Here is a 14,823-nt window from a genome sequence, read left to right as displayed (position 1 = left end):
ACTCGTTGTAAAAACGCCTCAATGAATGCTGAAAGCTGTTGGCCTTAGACCGAGTCATCAAGGGTGTAATATCCCTGAGAAACGTGGAGTGGCAAGTCTAAGTCCACCGAGTTTGTTCGGCCGAGGTGGCACCATACTGAGTGTCAGCAGTGACACTATTGGCGGTTCGCTAGGGCATTTCGTGTCAAACTCTTCTAATGCACGTGAAGTGACATGTGGACAAGGAAGCTGAGTTTTCTAACTCCTTGTCGGATGTCGAAGTAGACACCAGCTCTGGTATAGATCTTATACAGGCTGAAAATTTGAAGACGTGAATGTGCCGGCCTCTAAGAGGCGTATTGTCTCTACTCCAAGGCAGGCGAGATGCAAAGTATCTATACCCTCACAAAGTGATACGAGTAAGGAATAGAATATGCTTGTAAATGGTGTAACCGGTAAAATCGAGGGCGAATTGAGCCTTGCGGCAATCCCTTCGTAACATGCTCTTCTGGAGAAAGACAAAATGTCTAGTGATGAGTGCGGTCGAGCCTTAAAGGCTGGCGGCTTCTTGAGACGGTGGTCAGTCGACCAACGATTAAGTTAAACTCATCGTCACTTCTGGACGAAGTTGTCCTGGATGACACAGAAGCTGCACTTAGTGCGCGGAGTGGATCATCAATCCTTAAAGATCCGCAGATCCATTTTATTCCTTGATTAAGAATTTTAAGATGTGATCTGTCAAATATACCATCTGTTTACCCCCGGATAGAGGTGTCCGTCATGAAATTGACTTAATCCCTGGAAACAAATACTCTGTCACACGACAGTGGCCTTTACCAAGGAAACAGTGTGACAACATTGACAATTTTTCCGAGCTAGGCACGAGGCTGGAATGGTACGACAAAGCAAATCTCCCCGTTCGACACCGACATTTTGAGTCAGAAAGCCAAATGGCAAATGGCACATTGTACTGCTTATAATAAGCTTTTCTTATGCTGTCACTATACCTGCACAAACCCCCATTCCTAGAAAGGATGTTCTCCAGAACATTGTGGTGGGATGTACAATGTACAGTGCACTTGACGTAGTCGATGGTTATTACCAACTGCTCATGCGAGCTAGCGATATTTCGCTTACAGCGCAACTCAGGCAGTATGCCATGGGAGTGGTTGGTTATGCAACAAGGGATTTCCAACGCCCCGGCGACATTTAATCGTCTAGTGACGCAACTGTTCCGCCCTCATTGAGGTTATGCACAGACTTATTTTGATGAATTTTTTGTCCATAGTCGTGCGGGGCAGGGTCGGTAGGATGTGAAAAATTATATAGACCATTTCGAGTAGTGCTCGAGTGTATGCGCACAGATAAATTGTATGCTAATGCATCTAAATGCATTTTTGGTCACACGGCCAGGACGTCGGAGGAGCTCGCTGCTCGCGATATTCTTCATGAGCAATACCTTACGCCAAAGGAAATGACGCGAAGAATCTAACGCATTTGCGTGATCAGGCCCGTGGGGCTTCGGTGACTTCAATGAGGGAAATTCCGATCGTTTGTTTCGAAACGAATTAAAAGTCAAAACGAAAACGAGGTCTCATTTGAGAACTGCGTCCATCAGGCCCGCCGCCTCCGCAGTATTTGGAATAATAGAGTCTTGGACGTGGCTGATAATCGTTTGGAACGGAAGCTTCGCTTTGATTACGCCAAGCTTAAGGCCAAAGGCCAGTTACGTTCGGCATTTATGCCACAAAACGAAGAAAGGCCTAGCCGATATTTCAGTGCTTCGGTTGACAGTACAACCAAGGATCGAAGCCGCACTGAGGCTTTGGATCCACCTAATCCCACGTTTAGTGGTAGGAAGCGTCGTTTGACGCGAGTTGACCCTGAGCTTGGCGCTCAAAAACGTCAACGGCGTACGGGCAATCTTGCCGAATAGGTACCTCGAACTCCCAAGAGTTTTCAAAAGAGGGGTACCCTAGCCACTTCACCAGATACTGGTTTCGACCCTCACGACGACGTCGCTTTAAAAGTTTCTTCACATGAAACTGATGGTTCCCCCGCGCATCAAGCAGCGCGGAATGGGGCCGAAATTTCGGCGGAAGCATTTGATGCTCTACGGCACGAGGTGCAACTTCTTCGTGAGGTCCTTGCTCGGTTTGGGAGCTCTTTTGAGGCGGTTTGGGACCGTCTTTCAACGCTGGAGCGTCAGCAGCCTCGTTTAGAGGGCCAGCTGGGTATTCTGGTGAGGATGCAGCAATCTGCGGCACGGCCGCCTGTCTCGGCGCAAGCGCCTTCAAGTCCACGTGGGAAGGGTCCAGATATGGCTTAAGCAAGCCAACGTAAAACACTGGGTGTGTACGCAGCTTGCTGGGAAGGTTTAGCGAATAAGCCAGGCCCTTCTTGGCCACGACCGTAAATGGTCCAATAAAGCGCGGGCGTAATTTGGTCTTGAAGACCGTGGAAACCAAGTTGGTACGTAGGCTTTTAGAGCTTTATAACGCTCGGTCTCCGACCTTATAAGAATTGATACAGCTTCTGCCTTTGGCATCCGCTTGTTCATTTTGTTTGTCTTGGCTATCAGCCATCGTATCCCTTACATGTCTTAAGACACTAAATCGCGTCGCAAGTAACTCGCTTACTTGTTTCCGAACGGTAACAGGGCTGATATCAGCAAGCCTATCGGCCAACTCTCCCCCACCAAGCCCTGAACCACGCAGTGGTATCGTTAACGGAACGCGCGGGTGGGTAAGACCGTTTATATAAAACGAAGTATAGCCGGTAAAGGCATGAACAGCGTTATTTAACGCAAATTCTACTACTGGGAGCATTGAGCTCCAGCTCTTTGGTGTCTGAGCACACACGCTGCGTAAGACGTCTTTAATGACGCGATTGACATGTTCGGTTTGACCATCGGTCTGCGGATGGTCCGCAGTGGACATATCCAATCTGGTGCCAAGCTCTCGGAAAATTGATTTCCGGAATTTACCCGTGAAACGGGGATCCCGATCAGAGACAATTGCCACTGGTAAACCATATTGTCGCAACATGCGATTGATAAACAGCTTAGCTGTACCCTCTCCATCAATGGAATCCGGCACGGCCGCTACGTGAACCGTTTTGCTCAAACGGTCAACAAAGACCCCTATACCGGAGTTACCGGCTGAATCTTTCGATACCCCAAAAACAAAATTCAAAATAATGGACTCCCAGCATCCTATGGGGACGGGAAGACTCGCCAGTGACGCAGCAGCATGTGCCGAGGGTTTAACCCGTTGGCACGTTTCGCATGTGCGAACATATTTGCTGACCCATTTATAAAGTTTGGGCCACCAATAACTCTGGCTGACAGAGCCGTTGGTCTTTTCTCTACCGACATGACCACCAAGGACAGTATCCTGTGCCTCATATAGGATCCAGTACTTCAAATCCTCATCATGAGGAACAACGATACGCGGAGGATCCGCGATGTCTGTGCACTATAGCAACAGGTCGTTATAGATAGAAAATCGATGTAACCTTGCACGCAAACGTGCCGGCAATTTAATACCTGAATTAGAGTTCTTTCCAGCTCATAGCAGAGCTACACACTGTTCATCCTTGGCGTAAGCCGAACGGATTAATTCAGGAATAGGCGACAAGATAGTCGTTAAATGAGAGAGCTCATAATCCGGCCTGCGTGATAACTCTTCGGCCAAAGCATTCTGCTTGCCGGGCTCATACTTCACCTCGAAGTTGTATTCCGCGATAAAGGATAGCCATCGGGCCATTCTCTGTGAGAGATGGGGCGACTTCGTCGCCGTGCGTAATGATGCGTGATCTGTATATATCACAAACGGCTTAGAGCCGAGCAGATGAACTCTGAATATGACGGGAGCATACTTCATAGCAGGTAACTCTTTGTCATGAACTGAATAGCTCTTTTCCGCAGCTTTAAGCTGTCTAGAATCGAACGCAAAAAGACCTGCACGCCCATCAAGATTTGTTTGTAACAGAGCACTGCCAATGGCAAAATCCGATGCGTCACATACGACACTGAAAGGCCAATTTGGGTTTGGCAGTGCCAGAATCAGGGCATGGGTAGGACTTTCCTTAACTGTTCGAAAAGCATTATGTTCGGTGCTAGTCCAGCACCATTCTGTAAATAATTGACGAGACCCAACCACTCACGCAAATCCTTTTGGTTTTTAGAAACCGGCCAATCTAATATGGATTTTACCTTAGCGGGATCCGCTCTAAAACCTCGCTTATTAATGAAGCATCCCAAAAAAGGAATTTTATCTGCGCCAAAAAAGCATTTCGATGCATTGGCATTTAAATTATTTGGTCACATACACTCGAGCACTGCTCGCAAATGATCGAAATGGTTTTTCATATCCGACCGACCCTGCTCCGCACGACTATGGACAAAATGTCATCGAAATAAGTCTGTGCATAACCTCGATGAGGGCGGAACAGTTGCGTCACAAGACGATTAAATGTTGCGGGGGCGTTGGAAATCCCTTGTAGCATAACCAACTCCCAAAACGTACCGATTGGGGTGCTAACCGCTCTAAGCGGAAAATCGCTAGCTCGCATGAGCAATTCATAGTAACCATCGACTAAGTCCAATGCACTGTACATTGTACATCCCACCATATTGTTCTGAAGAACATTCTTTCTAGGAATGGGGGTTTGTGCTGGAATAGTGACAGCATTAAGCTTATTATAAGCATGTACAACGCGCCATTTACTATTTGGCTTTTTGACACAAAATGTCGGTGTCGAATGAGGAGATGTGCTCTCTCGTACCATTCCAGCCTCGTGCTTAGCACAGAAGAAATCGCCAATGACGTCACACTACTCCTTTGGTAAAGGCCAATGTCTTGTGACACAGTATTTGGTTCCCGAAACTAAGTCAATTTCATGACGAACTCCTCTATCCGGAGGTAAAACAGATGGTGGATTATTACATACTACATCTTGGAATTCCTTAATCAAGGGATAAAAGGGATCCGTAGGATCTCAAAGGATCGATGACCCATTTCGCGCACTAAGTGCAGCTTTTGTGTCATCCAGGACAGCTCCGTCGAGAAGTGACGATGAATTTAACTCAACCATAGGTCGAATGACCACTATATCAGATAAGTCACCAGCTTTTAAGGCTCGACCGCACTCATCAATAGACATTTCGTCTAGCTTTAGAAGAGCATGTAACGTGGGAATTGCCACAGGCTAACTTCCCCCTCAATGTTACCGGTTGCGCCATTTAAAAGCGTATGTACTTGCTCACTCGTATCACTTTGTAGAAATATACACGCTTCGTGTCCACCCTGTCTTGCAGTGGAGACAATACGCCTCTAAGAGGCCGGGACATTTACGACCCCGGATTTTCCAGCCTGTATTGGTTCTATACAAGACATGGTGTCTAATTTGACATCCGACAAGGATGTAGGTAACTCAACTTTTAACTTCAGCGAACGTTTACGTGTCGCTTCACGTGCATTAGGAGGGTTTGACCCAAATTGCCCTGGTGAACTGCCAATAGTGTCACTATTGACACTCAGTATGGTGCCGCCTCGGCCGACCATACTCGGTGGACTTAGACGTGCCACTCCACGTATCTCAGGGATATTGCACCCTTGAGGTCCTGGCGGACCGCCAACAGTGTCACTACTGACACTCAGTACGATGCCACCTCGGCCGAACATACTCGGTGGACTTAGACGTGCCACTCCACGTATCTCAGGGATATTGCACCCTCGATGATTCGGCCTTAGGCCAACAAGCTTTCAGCATTTAGTGAATCGTGATTATAACGAGGGTCACTCGACGGAGTACGTGCCGTTCCACTTATTTCTGCTGAGTCGGGCTCAAACTAATGTTTTTAACATTAGAGTACATTAATTCAGACATGCCAATGTCTAAAACACTGACAGACTCATTCAATGATCCGCGCCAATGGCGCTTTTGTTGCCTAGCAAAGGTGGGTTCATGACTCTCCAAAAATTTGCTAGGAACATTGCGCGTGGCGCCTAAGGTCGAAGACTTCCAATCGATCCATGGCTCATGGTGTTCTAACCAGGCCATACCAAGGATGAGATCATATCTCGAATCCAAATCAAGGACGAGACAGCGTTCCATACTGTCAAAGTCCAGAAACTTTATACCTAAGTTCAATGGAACTTTGGGAACAGTGACACGAGTCCCAGCCGCTAAGCAAACAGTGATTGTATCACCTTCATGCGCTCTAAGCGCCTCAACGTATTGTTGACTTCCTTCAAGGGAAAGGCGTCGAGCATAATTGCAAGACGCTCCTGAGTCAATTAAAATTGACCACGGCTTATCAAAGCCCTTTACAGTCGCTTGAGCGACTAGCAAGCCAGGCTTCTGCTAGGTTGTGTTTATTCTCACCTCCTTGAGGTTCAACAGAGCCTAGGTCTTCCCCAGTAGGGCGCCCCGCACCTACTGGGTATCGACGTTTTCCCGCACCGTACCATATCTCTGGTATAGGTCGGAGTTGGAGCTCTTTCGAGCTTTACGCGAATTTCGAAGAGGCCAGACAGGGCGTAAATGTTTCGTGCTTCCGCACATATAACATCTACGGATGGTCTTATGCTGTTCTACAGCTTGAAGAGCCTCTTCTCCTTCCTCAACAAGGCTTAAATCCATAGGTTCCGCTCTATTAGACGGTACCCATGTGCTCGAAGAGCTTGTTCAGTAAACAGGCGTGCTAACGCAAGCAAACTTAAAGTCAAACTCGGCGCGTAGCGCTTTGGCAACTGCCTCTTCGAACGTAGCCGGATGAGATCGGAACAATTCCGTCCGGGCAACGCCCTCGTTGAGACCTTCCATAAAGATAGATGGTCACTACAATTGCTTCTTGCACCGGGTCTTGATGCATAGATGCAATGAGAGTTCTCAACTCCTGGACAACGTCCCCTAGGGTTATTTTATCCTGTCAAATCGCTAGGAGCCGTGCTCGCATGCGAAAAGCCTGATCAGGCGGTGCAAACATTCTCGTCATTTGCTGTTTCCGCGAATCCATGAGGAAAAGCGTCGTTTATGGACGTGCTGCAAGATAGTGCCCACTCCATCGCTCTATCTCCGAGTTTGGAAATGGCCATAACGACCTTTTGCCGTTCTGTTAAGAACATGGCGGAATCAATGAGCATTTTCATCTGCTTGATCCAAAAAATAGATATCTTCCTCTTTTCCCTCAAATAATTTCAAATTAGCAGCTAGAGGACGAGTCTTCGGCTCTGAGTCAGATACAGAGATGTACCAGGTTGCCATAGATGCTGCTAAGTGAACCTGAACCTGACCGATCAGGGAGGCTTCGTATCGCATGAAGGATTCGAGCCTTGCATGCAGGACCTCTGGTCCCTGGGAGATAATAAATTCCACGTGTTCAAGCCCAAATAAAGTTTTGAGCTTTTGATAAGCGGCGCGTTGCGTTTCTGACATTTCTGGAACATCTTCCATTTTCGTGAGGGTTTAGTCTTTTAAAGACAGGCGTAGATTGACTACGAGTGCTACCAGGTGTAGCGGAGCTAACTCGCTCCTAAAGTCAGAGGAAGACTTTCAGACTCAGAGAGTCACTTAGTTCTATTGAACTAATGGGTTTAACAACTCAGGGAGTCGTACAAGCTATTAAAGCTTAAGGAATCCTAATTCAAGGGATTCAGGGGTTCGTAGAACCAAGTGGCAACTCGTGCCCAAGAGGATATACCTTAGAAAGGCTTGTATATATCTTACAGATCAATGCGCAAGCCTTAGGAAGGCACTCAACGCTTTGAGTTCAAAAGGGGAACTGAACTTTATTTAATTTTTTAAATGTAAAAACCTTACCCTAGCTAATTAAAAATAGATTTTGGCCGCCAGATTTATATCTGGTGGCGACCACATTTATTACCCATAATAAATGGGATTTAAGTAACTGACTCTTTAAAAACTAGATAAAAGGGTAATTCACCCATAAAGTAAATGTACCACAACAACGATTCTCCAACCGATGCGTGCCCCATTACATCGATGGTAGTATCGACATTTTCTTAATACACGTCACCCTGCCTTTGAAGCAATTAAACTGCCAATTTCAACGCCTGGAATCAAGCGTCGCGGGTGTCGTGAGTTCGACAACGTCGTCAGCATTAAGCAAGTTTCGAAATTCATGCCGTCTCGGGCGAGCAGTACGACCACGTTGTCACTTGCATCCGCAACTCGATCGAGCCGCGCATCCTCGGTCACTTCGCTTGTATATCATAAGGAATCAGGCACACTCGATGACAGTGATATTTTGGTCTGGCGAATACGTAGTGTTGCTCATCGCTTCAAATTTGTCACATTTCCTGGAATAGACCAACTATTTCACGACACTGCAAGGTAGACTTAAAAATTGAAATTACTGAGCTCGTATTTAGCTATGCTTTGTGCTCTTCGACAAGAATATCGAGACCCAAAAATTATACGGTATCTTAGACAGTGACCGAGCCGATGAGGCCACGTACACAGAGCGAGATGAAGTTGCGCTGCAAGATGCTGCTGAAGTACATTGCGCTTTCGACGCTTAGGCTATAAATTAAACGCCTTGTCATTGCGGCACTTGCTTATAAGAATGATGGCATCGCGCTACATGGGCGCGCAGTAGCATTATAACATGGTCGCGCAGAGTCACAACAAGGTGGACAAGACGCGGTGTCCATGCAAAGACAAGCAGTTCCGGTTAGAAGGCAGCATGTGAAAGGCAGGACCAAATAGATGTGCAGCTCCTAACAGCCGCTGCTACTGTTCATATATATATATTATATTGTACATTCGAATAGAAAGCGCCAGCCAGGCTGACTGAGGCCTTCGCTTTCTCCAGAAAATTTAAAATCCAGGAGTTCTGCCGCCAAAATTCCAATGACCATAAATAACTGGTAGCCTGTGCCCAGGTATAGCATGATTATTGATGGAGACGCAGACGAGTTTCTTGTTAGAAATAGGACTTGAAATCTACTTATCATCAACGAATACCAGCTCTTGGAGCAGCTTGCTACAAGGGTTAGTCCTGACGACGATGAAGATGATATTTCGTGTGATGGTATTGTTGGAATAACTTATCCAGATGAGATTCTATGAATGCTTCGAAAAATGCTATTAGCTGCCGATAATTCCGGGTTCATGTGATACAGGACTCCACAAACTTGCCTTGCATGAGGTGGCTATGTGGCGAATAAAGCTGGAATCCGATCCACCGGCAAAGCTCAAGTTATAGCGAGTATGCAAGTCAAGGGTGCTGTGCCATGCCGAACGACCTCGACAGTACTTCCAGTAGGGAGCAGATCTAATCGCTGAATACTGTAAAAAGCAGGATACTTTAGCCTAGTATTTCGCAACAGAGTAGCTGGTGTGCACGGCGGTTCCTGTCCGCAAGAAAGGAGCTGTTTAAGAATATACCCCCAAGAGCGACTACCGCCTAACACCAAGCGCATGATTCCTGTTGCTGGCAGGAAGCCCAACCTGATTAATATAGCCGTGAATGTGGTGCTCAATTTTCGCAGCTTTTAAACTTTGTAAGGGTTTTCGACAGCAATTAATGCATCCGGATTGACGCGAATTTCTTTGCCGGTTTCGAAACAAGAGAAGTTTTGCGCAAAAAGCAGCTCTTCCACGCATTCAGTTTAAGTTCATATGCCCATAAGCTGTCCACAGCCGTTACCGAGTATAATTGACTGCATTTTCGAAGACAATAATAAATAATAAATGTGCATTTTATTAGGGAGCGTTATTATTCACTCACACTCTTGAGTATTCACTCACACACACACCGCCTAATTCATTGGCTAAAATTCACTCAAGTTGACGTCAGACGGAAATCAATATTCACTCGCTTTTAACAATTACTACTACTCAACTCACTACCAAACACTTCGCTTAACTCACTACGACTCAATTCTCTTAAAGGGAAGAAAGTCAGATTCTCAGTGTAACGGGGCACTACGACTTGTACTGCTTCAGTACAAGTCCACTTCGGACTGCTTCAGTTACGAGTGGTGTCTTACGCCACTTCACGTACACTACTACGTGCAAAGGAAGACTTCTCTCTAAAACAACTACCTTAAAGAGAAAGTTAAATGAAAATTGTATTAATATAGTCAAGTTTCTTCTACTTTCTATCTGCTAACTCAATTATAACATGCAATTGAAATCTTATATGTCTCTCTCTCTTTGTTTACGTTTACAGCTGATTAGTCTGCGTAATAAATAGATATAACAGCTTATACCTATTTTATGAATAAAATTTCCGAGCATTACTATATAAAGTAATATTCTCCAAATATTCTCTACCATTTAGATAATATATTAAGTCGCTCCTAGAGCGCGCTCTTGTAGACGCACATAACTATTATGGCGTCTTTCAATCATGGAGGGCTTTCTAGATCAATCAGTTTTTGTCAGACATTACTCACTAATATGCAATTGCTAATAATCATCGAATAGGGTATTGCTTGACCATGTACTGCTGGAACCGGGTAATACCATGCATGACATAGTAATGATCCAGTCAAGAGGAAGGCCAACAGGATTTACGTGACGTGACTCTCCACGTTTAAGCGAGTTGGAATCAGTTAGAGGATCCCCTTCGACGTCGATGCAGGAACTGCAATAGAAAGGGCCATAATGCGCATACTTGCATTGAAGGTCGCGCTTGGCCTGCTCCACCCCACAGTATACACCCAGCACCACTATATGATGTGTAGTCCCATTCCATCAACTCTTCCGTGTTTGAACTATTAATTCAAATAAAATTCTTTAATGAATTTTAAGAAGAGAAAGCTCTAAAATAATTAAAATTACGCGTTGTAATTAGTATTACCGGTTATCGCGACCTTTTACCACAAATTTAAGTAGTCCTCGTGTGACGCACTGATGAACCACCTATCGAGGCGGGAACTTGCTCGGGTATTGTCGGGCAAATGGTAGAAGTACGTGTGCGCTCGGGCGTGGAACTCGTAGAGTCCGCGTTCTTCTTCTACTCGCTCGATCACATCGTCGAGCACGTTAACCAAACTCGTGCGCGTCAGCAGGTGCCGCAGGCCGGGCGAGTCGTGTCGACTCCCTGGAACATCGTATGAGTGGTCGAGCCTTGCGTGGAACGTGCAGTTAAGATCGCCGCCAAGTAGGACCGGACCGGTATGTTGGGCGAGGATCGGAGTGAGCTTCTCGAACAGCGCCTCGCGCTCATGTTTGTCTGTTGGCGCATAGACGTTAGCGATGAAAAAGTCGCCGACGTGGTACTCAATCCGTGCTGCCATCCAGTGCTCCGTCCAGAACTCCTCTCTCCACGACTCAAACGCGGTGACAGTAGAGTACGGATTGAGGAAAAGAGCGACCCCCCCCCGTCGAACCTCTGTTTCAGTCCACATCGTCAGCCATGCTTCTCCTCAGCCTTGAAACCCCATACCGCGCAGCACAGCGCGTTCATCTTGTTTGCTTCCCCTTCTACGACTCGAGTCTCTTGAAGGAAAACAATGTCTACCGGTCCACGATCTTCGCGCTGCCTGAAGTGCGAGAACCATTTCATGCACCGAGTTGGATCCTTCGGCAGTCCCGCAACGTTCTGCGTGTGCAGTCCGATGGTGTTCTCGAGTGGTCTTGCCCTGGAATCCTGAAAACCCCTTGTCGTGTGCGAGCTGCGGCTCGCCACGAGCCACACCGGTGTCCGCCCTGACGCAGCTTGAGAAGCGCCCGAGGCGCCTTAAGTTTCGACGCCGCGGCGCCTGGCTTTCGTTTATGATAAGATCGAGGACAGGCTGCCAGTCAGCTGGACTGCTGGGGATACCTTCGATGGCTACGCGCACAGTGTCGGAGATGAAGTATAGTGACGTCTTCGTTTGCGGCATTACTACGGCAGTCTCTGTGTTCGCAGGCGCCCAGGTTAGACGGGAGCATGCAGATGGCGTTGAGAGCTCCCCACTCGTTGATGTCCACTAACTGAACGACTGTTGCACAGAGCAGCTTCTTGTCATGCTGTTCCAAGAGATCCCACTTATCGAGTCCGTAGTTCTCCACCTGATCTTGCCCTTCTGGGTGCCTGCCACAGCTGTCTATCCTGTGCAGAGTTCGCGGATTTTCGCTGAGAGGTGCGATCTGCAGCGTACTTGCGGATGACAGCAAACTGCGCCTCGCTGTTGATTGCGTGGCCGAAGTTCAGCAGTGATTTCAATGCATTTGCTGGTGGAAATCGATTAGATGCGGAAGCATTGTGACGAGCTTGGTGAGCTCGGTTGTACAGTCCATGATCCACAGATCTAGGCAGTCGGTAGGGCGGCGGGTAGTTGTACGTGGCGCTTACGCGTAGTAACCCACCTCAGGATCGCTGCCGAGTTCTCCGCCTTGGGGTCTGAGCGGGGTGCATTGGCGGCGGAGTTGCCTGCTGGCTTGGCGACTGCGTTGCCGGCTGCCTTGGCGGTTGCGTTGCCGGTTGGCTTGGCAGCCGCATTGACTGCGGCTGCGTTTACTGTTGCCGGTGCACCGGCAGGTGATTCGCGGACGCGCGACTCGTTCATAGTTCGGTTGTGGGTACTGGCGGCTCGCTGTGCGTTTTGCGCTTCGTGGGAGCCTCTTGACCCGGGGTGATCGCAAGACGGAGATCATCCCTGGCCCCTCTCGCATCCTGCGGCTGCTCTTGGTCAAAGGTAGTCGCAAGCGATCAAGGGATCGTAGCCGGGCTGTTGTCTACGGTGGCGTGTTTGTCATCACAATCTGATCCGTTTGACCACTCCTCGCCTTACCCGAGATCTTCGATTCGCATCGTGTCATTCAGGCCGCTGACCGATTCCATCAGCGTGTCTGCGAGCTCCTCGTCGTCGTTGATGTTCGACATTCCTGATCGTCGTTGCTTTCGGTCGTCGGTGGCTCGACACGTTCGGCGTGCTGGTACCCGCGCCGTCCACCGTGCAGTTATCTGCACCGTTCGTCGTAGTGGCACCTTCGTCGTTTGGCGTGTGTGCAGTCGCCCGCGCCATTCGGCGTGCTGTCGCTCACGCTGCTCGGCACACTGTCGCCAGCGTTCTCCGCTGTCGTCGAGCCGTCGCCAGCCGCAGTCCCCTGGGCACTTTGGCAGGCGTCGATGGTGTAGGTTTGTTTGGCTTCCTCTGTGAGGATCGCTGTTGCCCATAACGAAGTGAACGGATCTGTTGGTTCATTGCCGCCTTCGCCTGGGCCTTCGCCTGGGCCTTGGCCTTCGCAGCTTGCTGTCGCTCGTGCTCGGCGACAGCAAGCTTCAGCCGCACCTCGACATTGGGGAGCTGCGCTGCCTTGCCGGCAGCACGAGTGATCACCTTGACCTTGCGCTGCGCCGTCTCGTGCGCTTTTGCCGCCTTTTCATCGAGCAATCGTTGCTTCACCTCCGGTGCGAGACTCTCACGAAGCGATTTCAAGCGCTTGGCATCGACGATCTCGGCCACCAGTAGGTCTGGCGTCGCAATCTGCTCGACCATCACGTCACGGGTAAAAGACGTCGCAGATGCCATCGGGTCCTGACCTTGCAGTCCTTGCAGAAGTGTTTTAAGCTCAAACATGCTCTGCACGGGATCCGGTGGCTGCTTCGCGGGTGGTGTCCCCCCATTTCCATCACTGAGCCGGCATGGTGACGCGCAGCTCCGCGGGGCACTCGGTGAAGGAGAAAGTGACTGCCCACTTATGCAGTCCGAACTTGTCCTCGAACCCCGGTTCGATTGACTAGATTGAGACGATTGGCGCTGTTGTGGCAGCAGCCATCATCCTGCGTACCATCGCGGGCTCAGAGCTGCTCATGCCGAGCACATGGACGCTGTTAAGCAGAGCATGCGAGAGCGTGTCGTACCCAGTCGATTGGACTCCGGTGTACAGCGCCTCTGTCTCGCGAAGTACGAGCGTCCTTTTCCGATCCGAAAAACCGCTTCCTTTCACGCTGCTTGGGCTGCTGGCTGGATGAACACGAACTAAACGACTTGGGAAAGCGACGAGCATCCAACTCGGTGCGCCGTAGAGAAGATTTCCTGGACGCGCGCGATGTCCTCGTCGGACTTCGCGGCCGCCAGGAACGTTTGGCAGAGGTGCAGCTTGGCGCCTGCAGCCGGTAGCGTGAATTCGACAGGAAGACACACATACAACCGTGGGCAGAGCCGCTTGCGGAAGTAAAGATGAACTCGTCTCTCTCAGCCCCGACATGTGCCTCTTTGAGAAACTTCGGCGGCTCCGAGAGGAAGATCTTCGCCCCAAGCCACGCCATGAGCGTTTGATCCTCAGTGAGCTTCATCTCTCGCTGAGAGCCGTCCATGCGGTAGCGATACTTATTCCGGGCGCATTCGTACAAGAGTCGGTGCTCGCCCTCGTGTGACCGAGCAGTGCGAGGCCCACGCCGCTGCATCCGTAGCTGTAGCTGGCCCAGCTCCCAACGTTGCTTGCCGCGCGATGCGCTTCTTCAGCTTCGCCACGTTTGCTGGCGCCGATTTCGGCGGCGAGTCAGCCGCCGTCGCGCTTCACTTGTCTTGCTCGTTTCGCGCGCCCTCGTCACCATTCGATGACGCAGGCACCGGTGTGTTGGTCGCCGCTTTCGTCGCAGGACTACCCTTGTCGGGCCCTCATCCTTGCATGATGTACTCTTGTCGAGCACGTGCCTGTGCGTAATTATCGTTGCTGTAAGCTAGTGGTATCATTCCAGAAATATTCACCAATCAGATCGACGCTTGAGCAGTTGGCCACTTTTTTGGAAGTGGCTGAGTGATGTATGGAAGCATCTACCTCCAAGGGATATCTTAAGGAGCATAAGAGCGAACGCGCTCGATGCCGTTATTGACCTATGTGTCAATACTGCCGGAAGTATTTTGTTAAGATCAT

The 14,823-nt window shown here is 49.0% G+C and overlaps 3 protein-coding genes across 3 annotated transcripts; 1 reads left to right on the top strand and 2 right to left on the bottom strand.

The window, feature by feature from the left end:
* Positions 1–8,908: 8,908 nt before the first annotated feature.
* CCR75_008102 (uncharacterized protein) lies at positions 8,909–9,214 on the top strand (the record flags this gene model as incomplete). Its single annotated transcript, XM_067966157.1, has 2 exons — positions 8,909–9,040; positions 9,101–9,214. The coding sequence occupies 2 exons, from the start codon at positions 8,909–8,911 to the stop codon at positions 9,212–9,214; spliced, it is 246 nt and encodes an 81-aa protein (XP_067818947.1).
* Positions 9,215–12,251: 3,037 nt separating this feature from the next.
* CCR75_008103 (uncharacterized protein) lies at positions 12,252–12,509 on the bottom strand (the record flags this gene model as incomplete). The annotated part of the gene is made up of 1 exon (XM_067966158.1): positions 12,252–12,509. One exon carries the CDS (start codon positions 12,507–12,509, stop codon positions 12,252–12,254), a length of 258 nt encoding a protein of 85 aa, XP_067818948.1.
* Positions 12,510–12,730: 221 nt separating this feature from the next.
* Positions 12,731–14,353, bottom strand: CCR75_008104 (uncharacterized protein; the record flags this gene model as incomplete). The annotated part of the gene is made up of 4 exons (XM_067966159.1): positions 12,731–13,000; positions 13,059–13,634; positions 13,735–14,053; positions 14,091–14,353. 4 exons carry the CDS (start codon positions 14,351–14,353, stop codon positions 12,731–12,733), a joined length of 1,428 nt encoding a protein of 475 aa, XP_067818945.1.
* Between the last annotated feature and the right edge of the window lie 470 nt (positions 14,354–14,823).

Source organism: Bremia lactucae, linkage group LG13, assembly GCF_004359215.1.
Source record: "Bremia lactucae strain SF5 linkage group LG13, whole genome shotgun sequence".
Taxonomy (NCBI): Eukaryota; Oomycota; class Peronosporomycetes; order Peronosporales; family Peronosporaceae; genus Bremia; species Bremia lactucae.
This window is presented reverse-complemented; position numbering and strand designations above follow the sequence as displayed.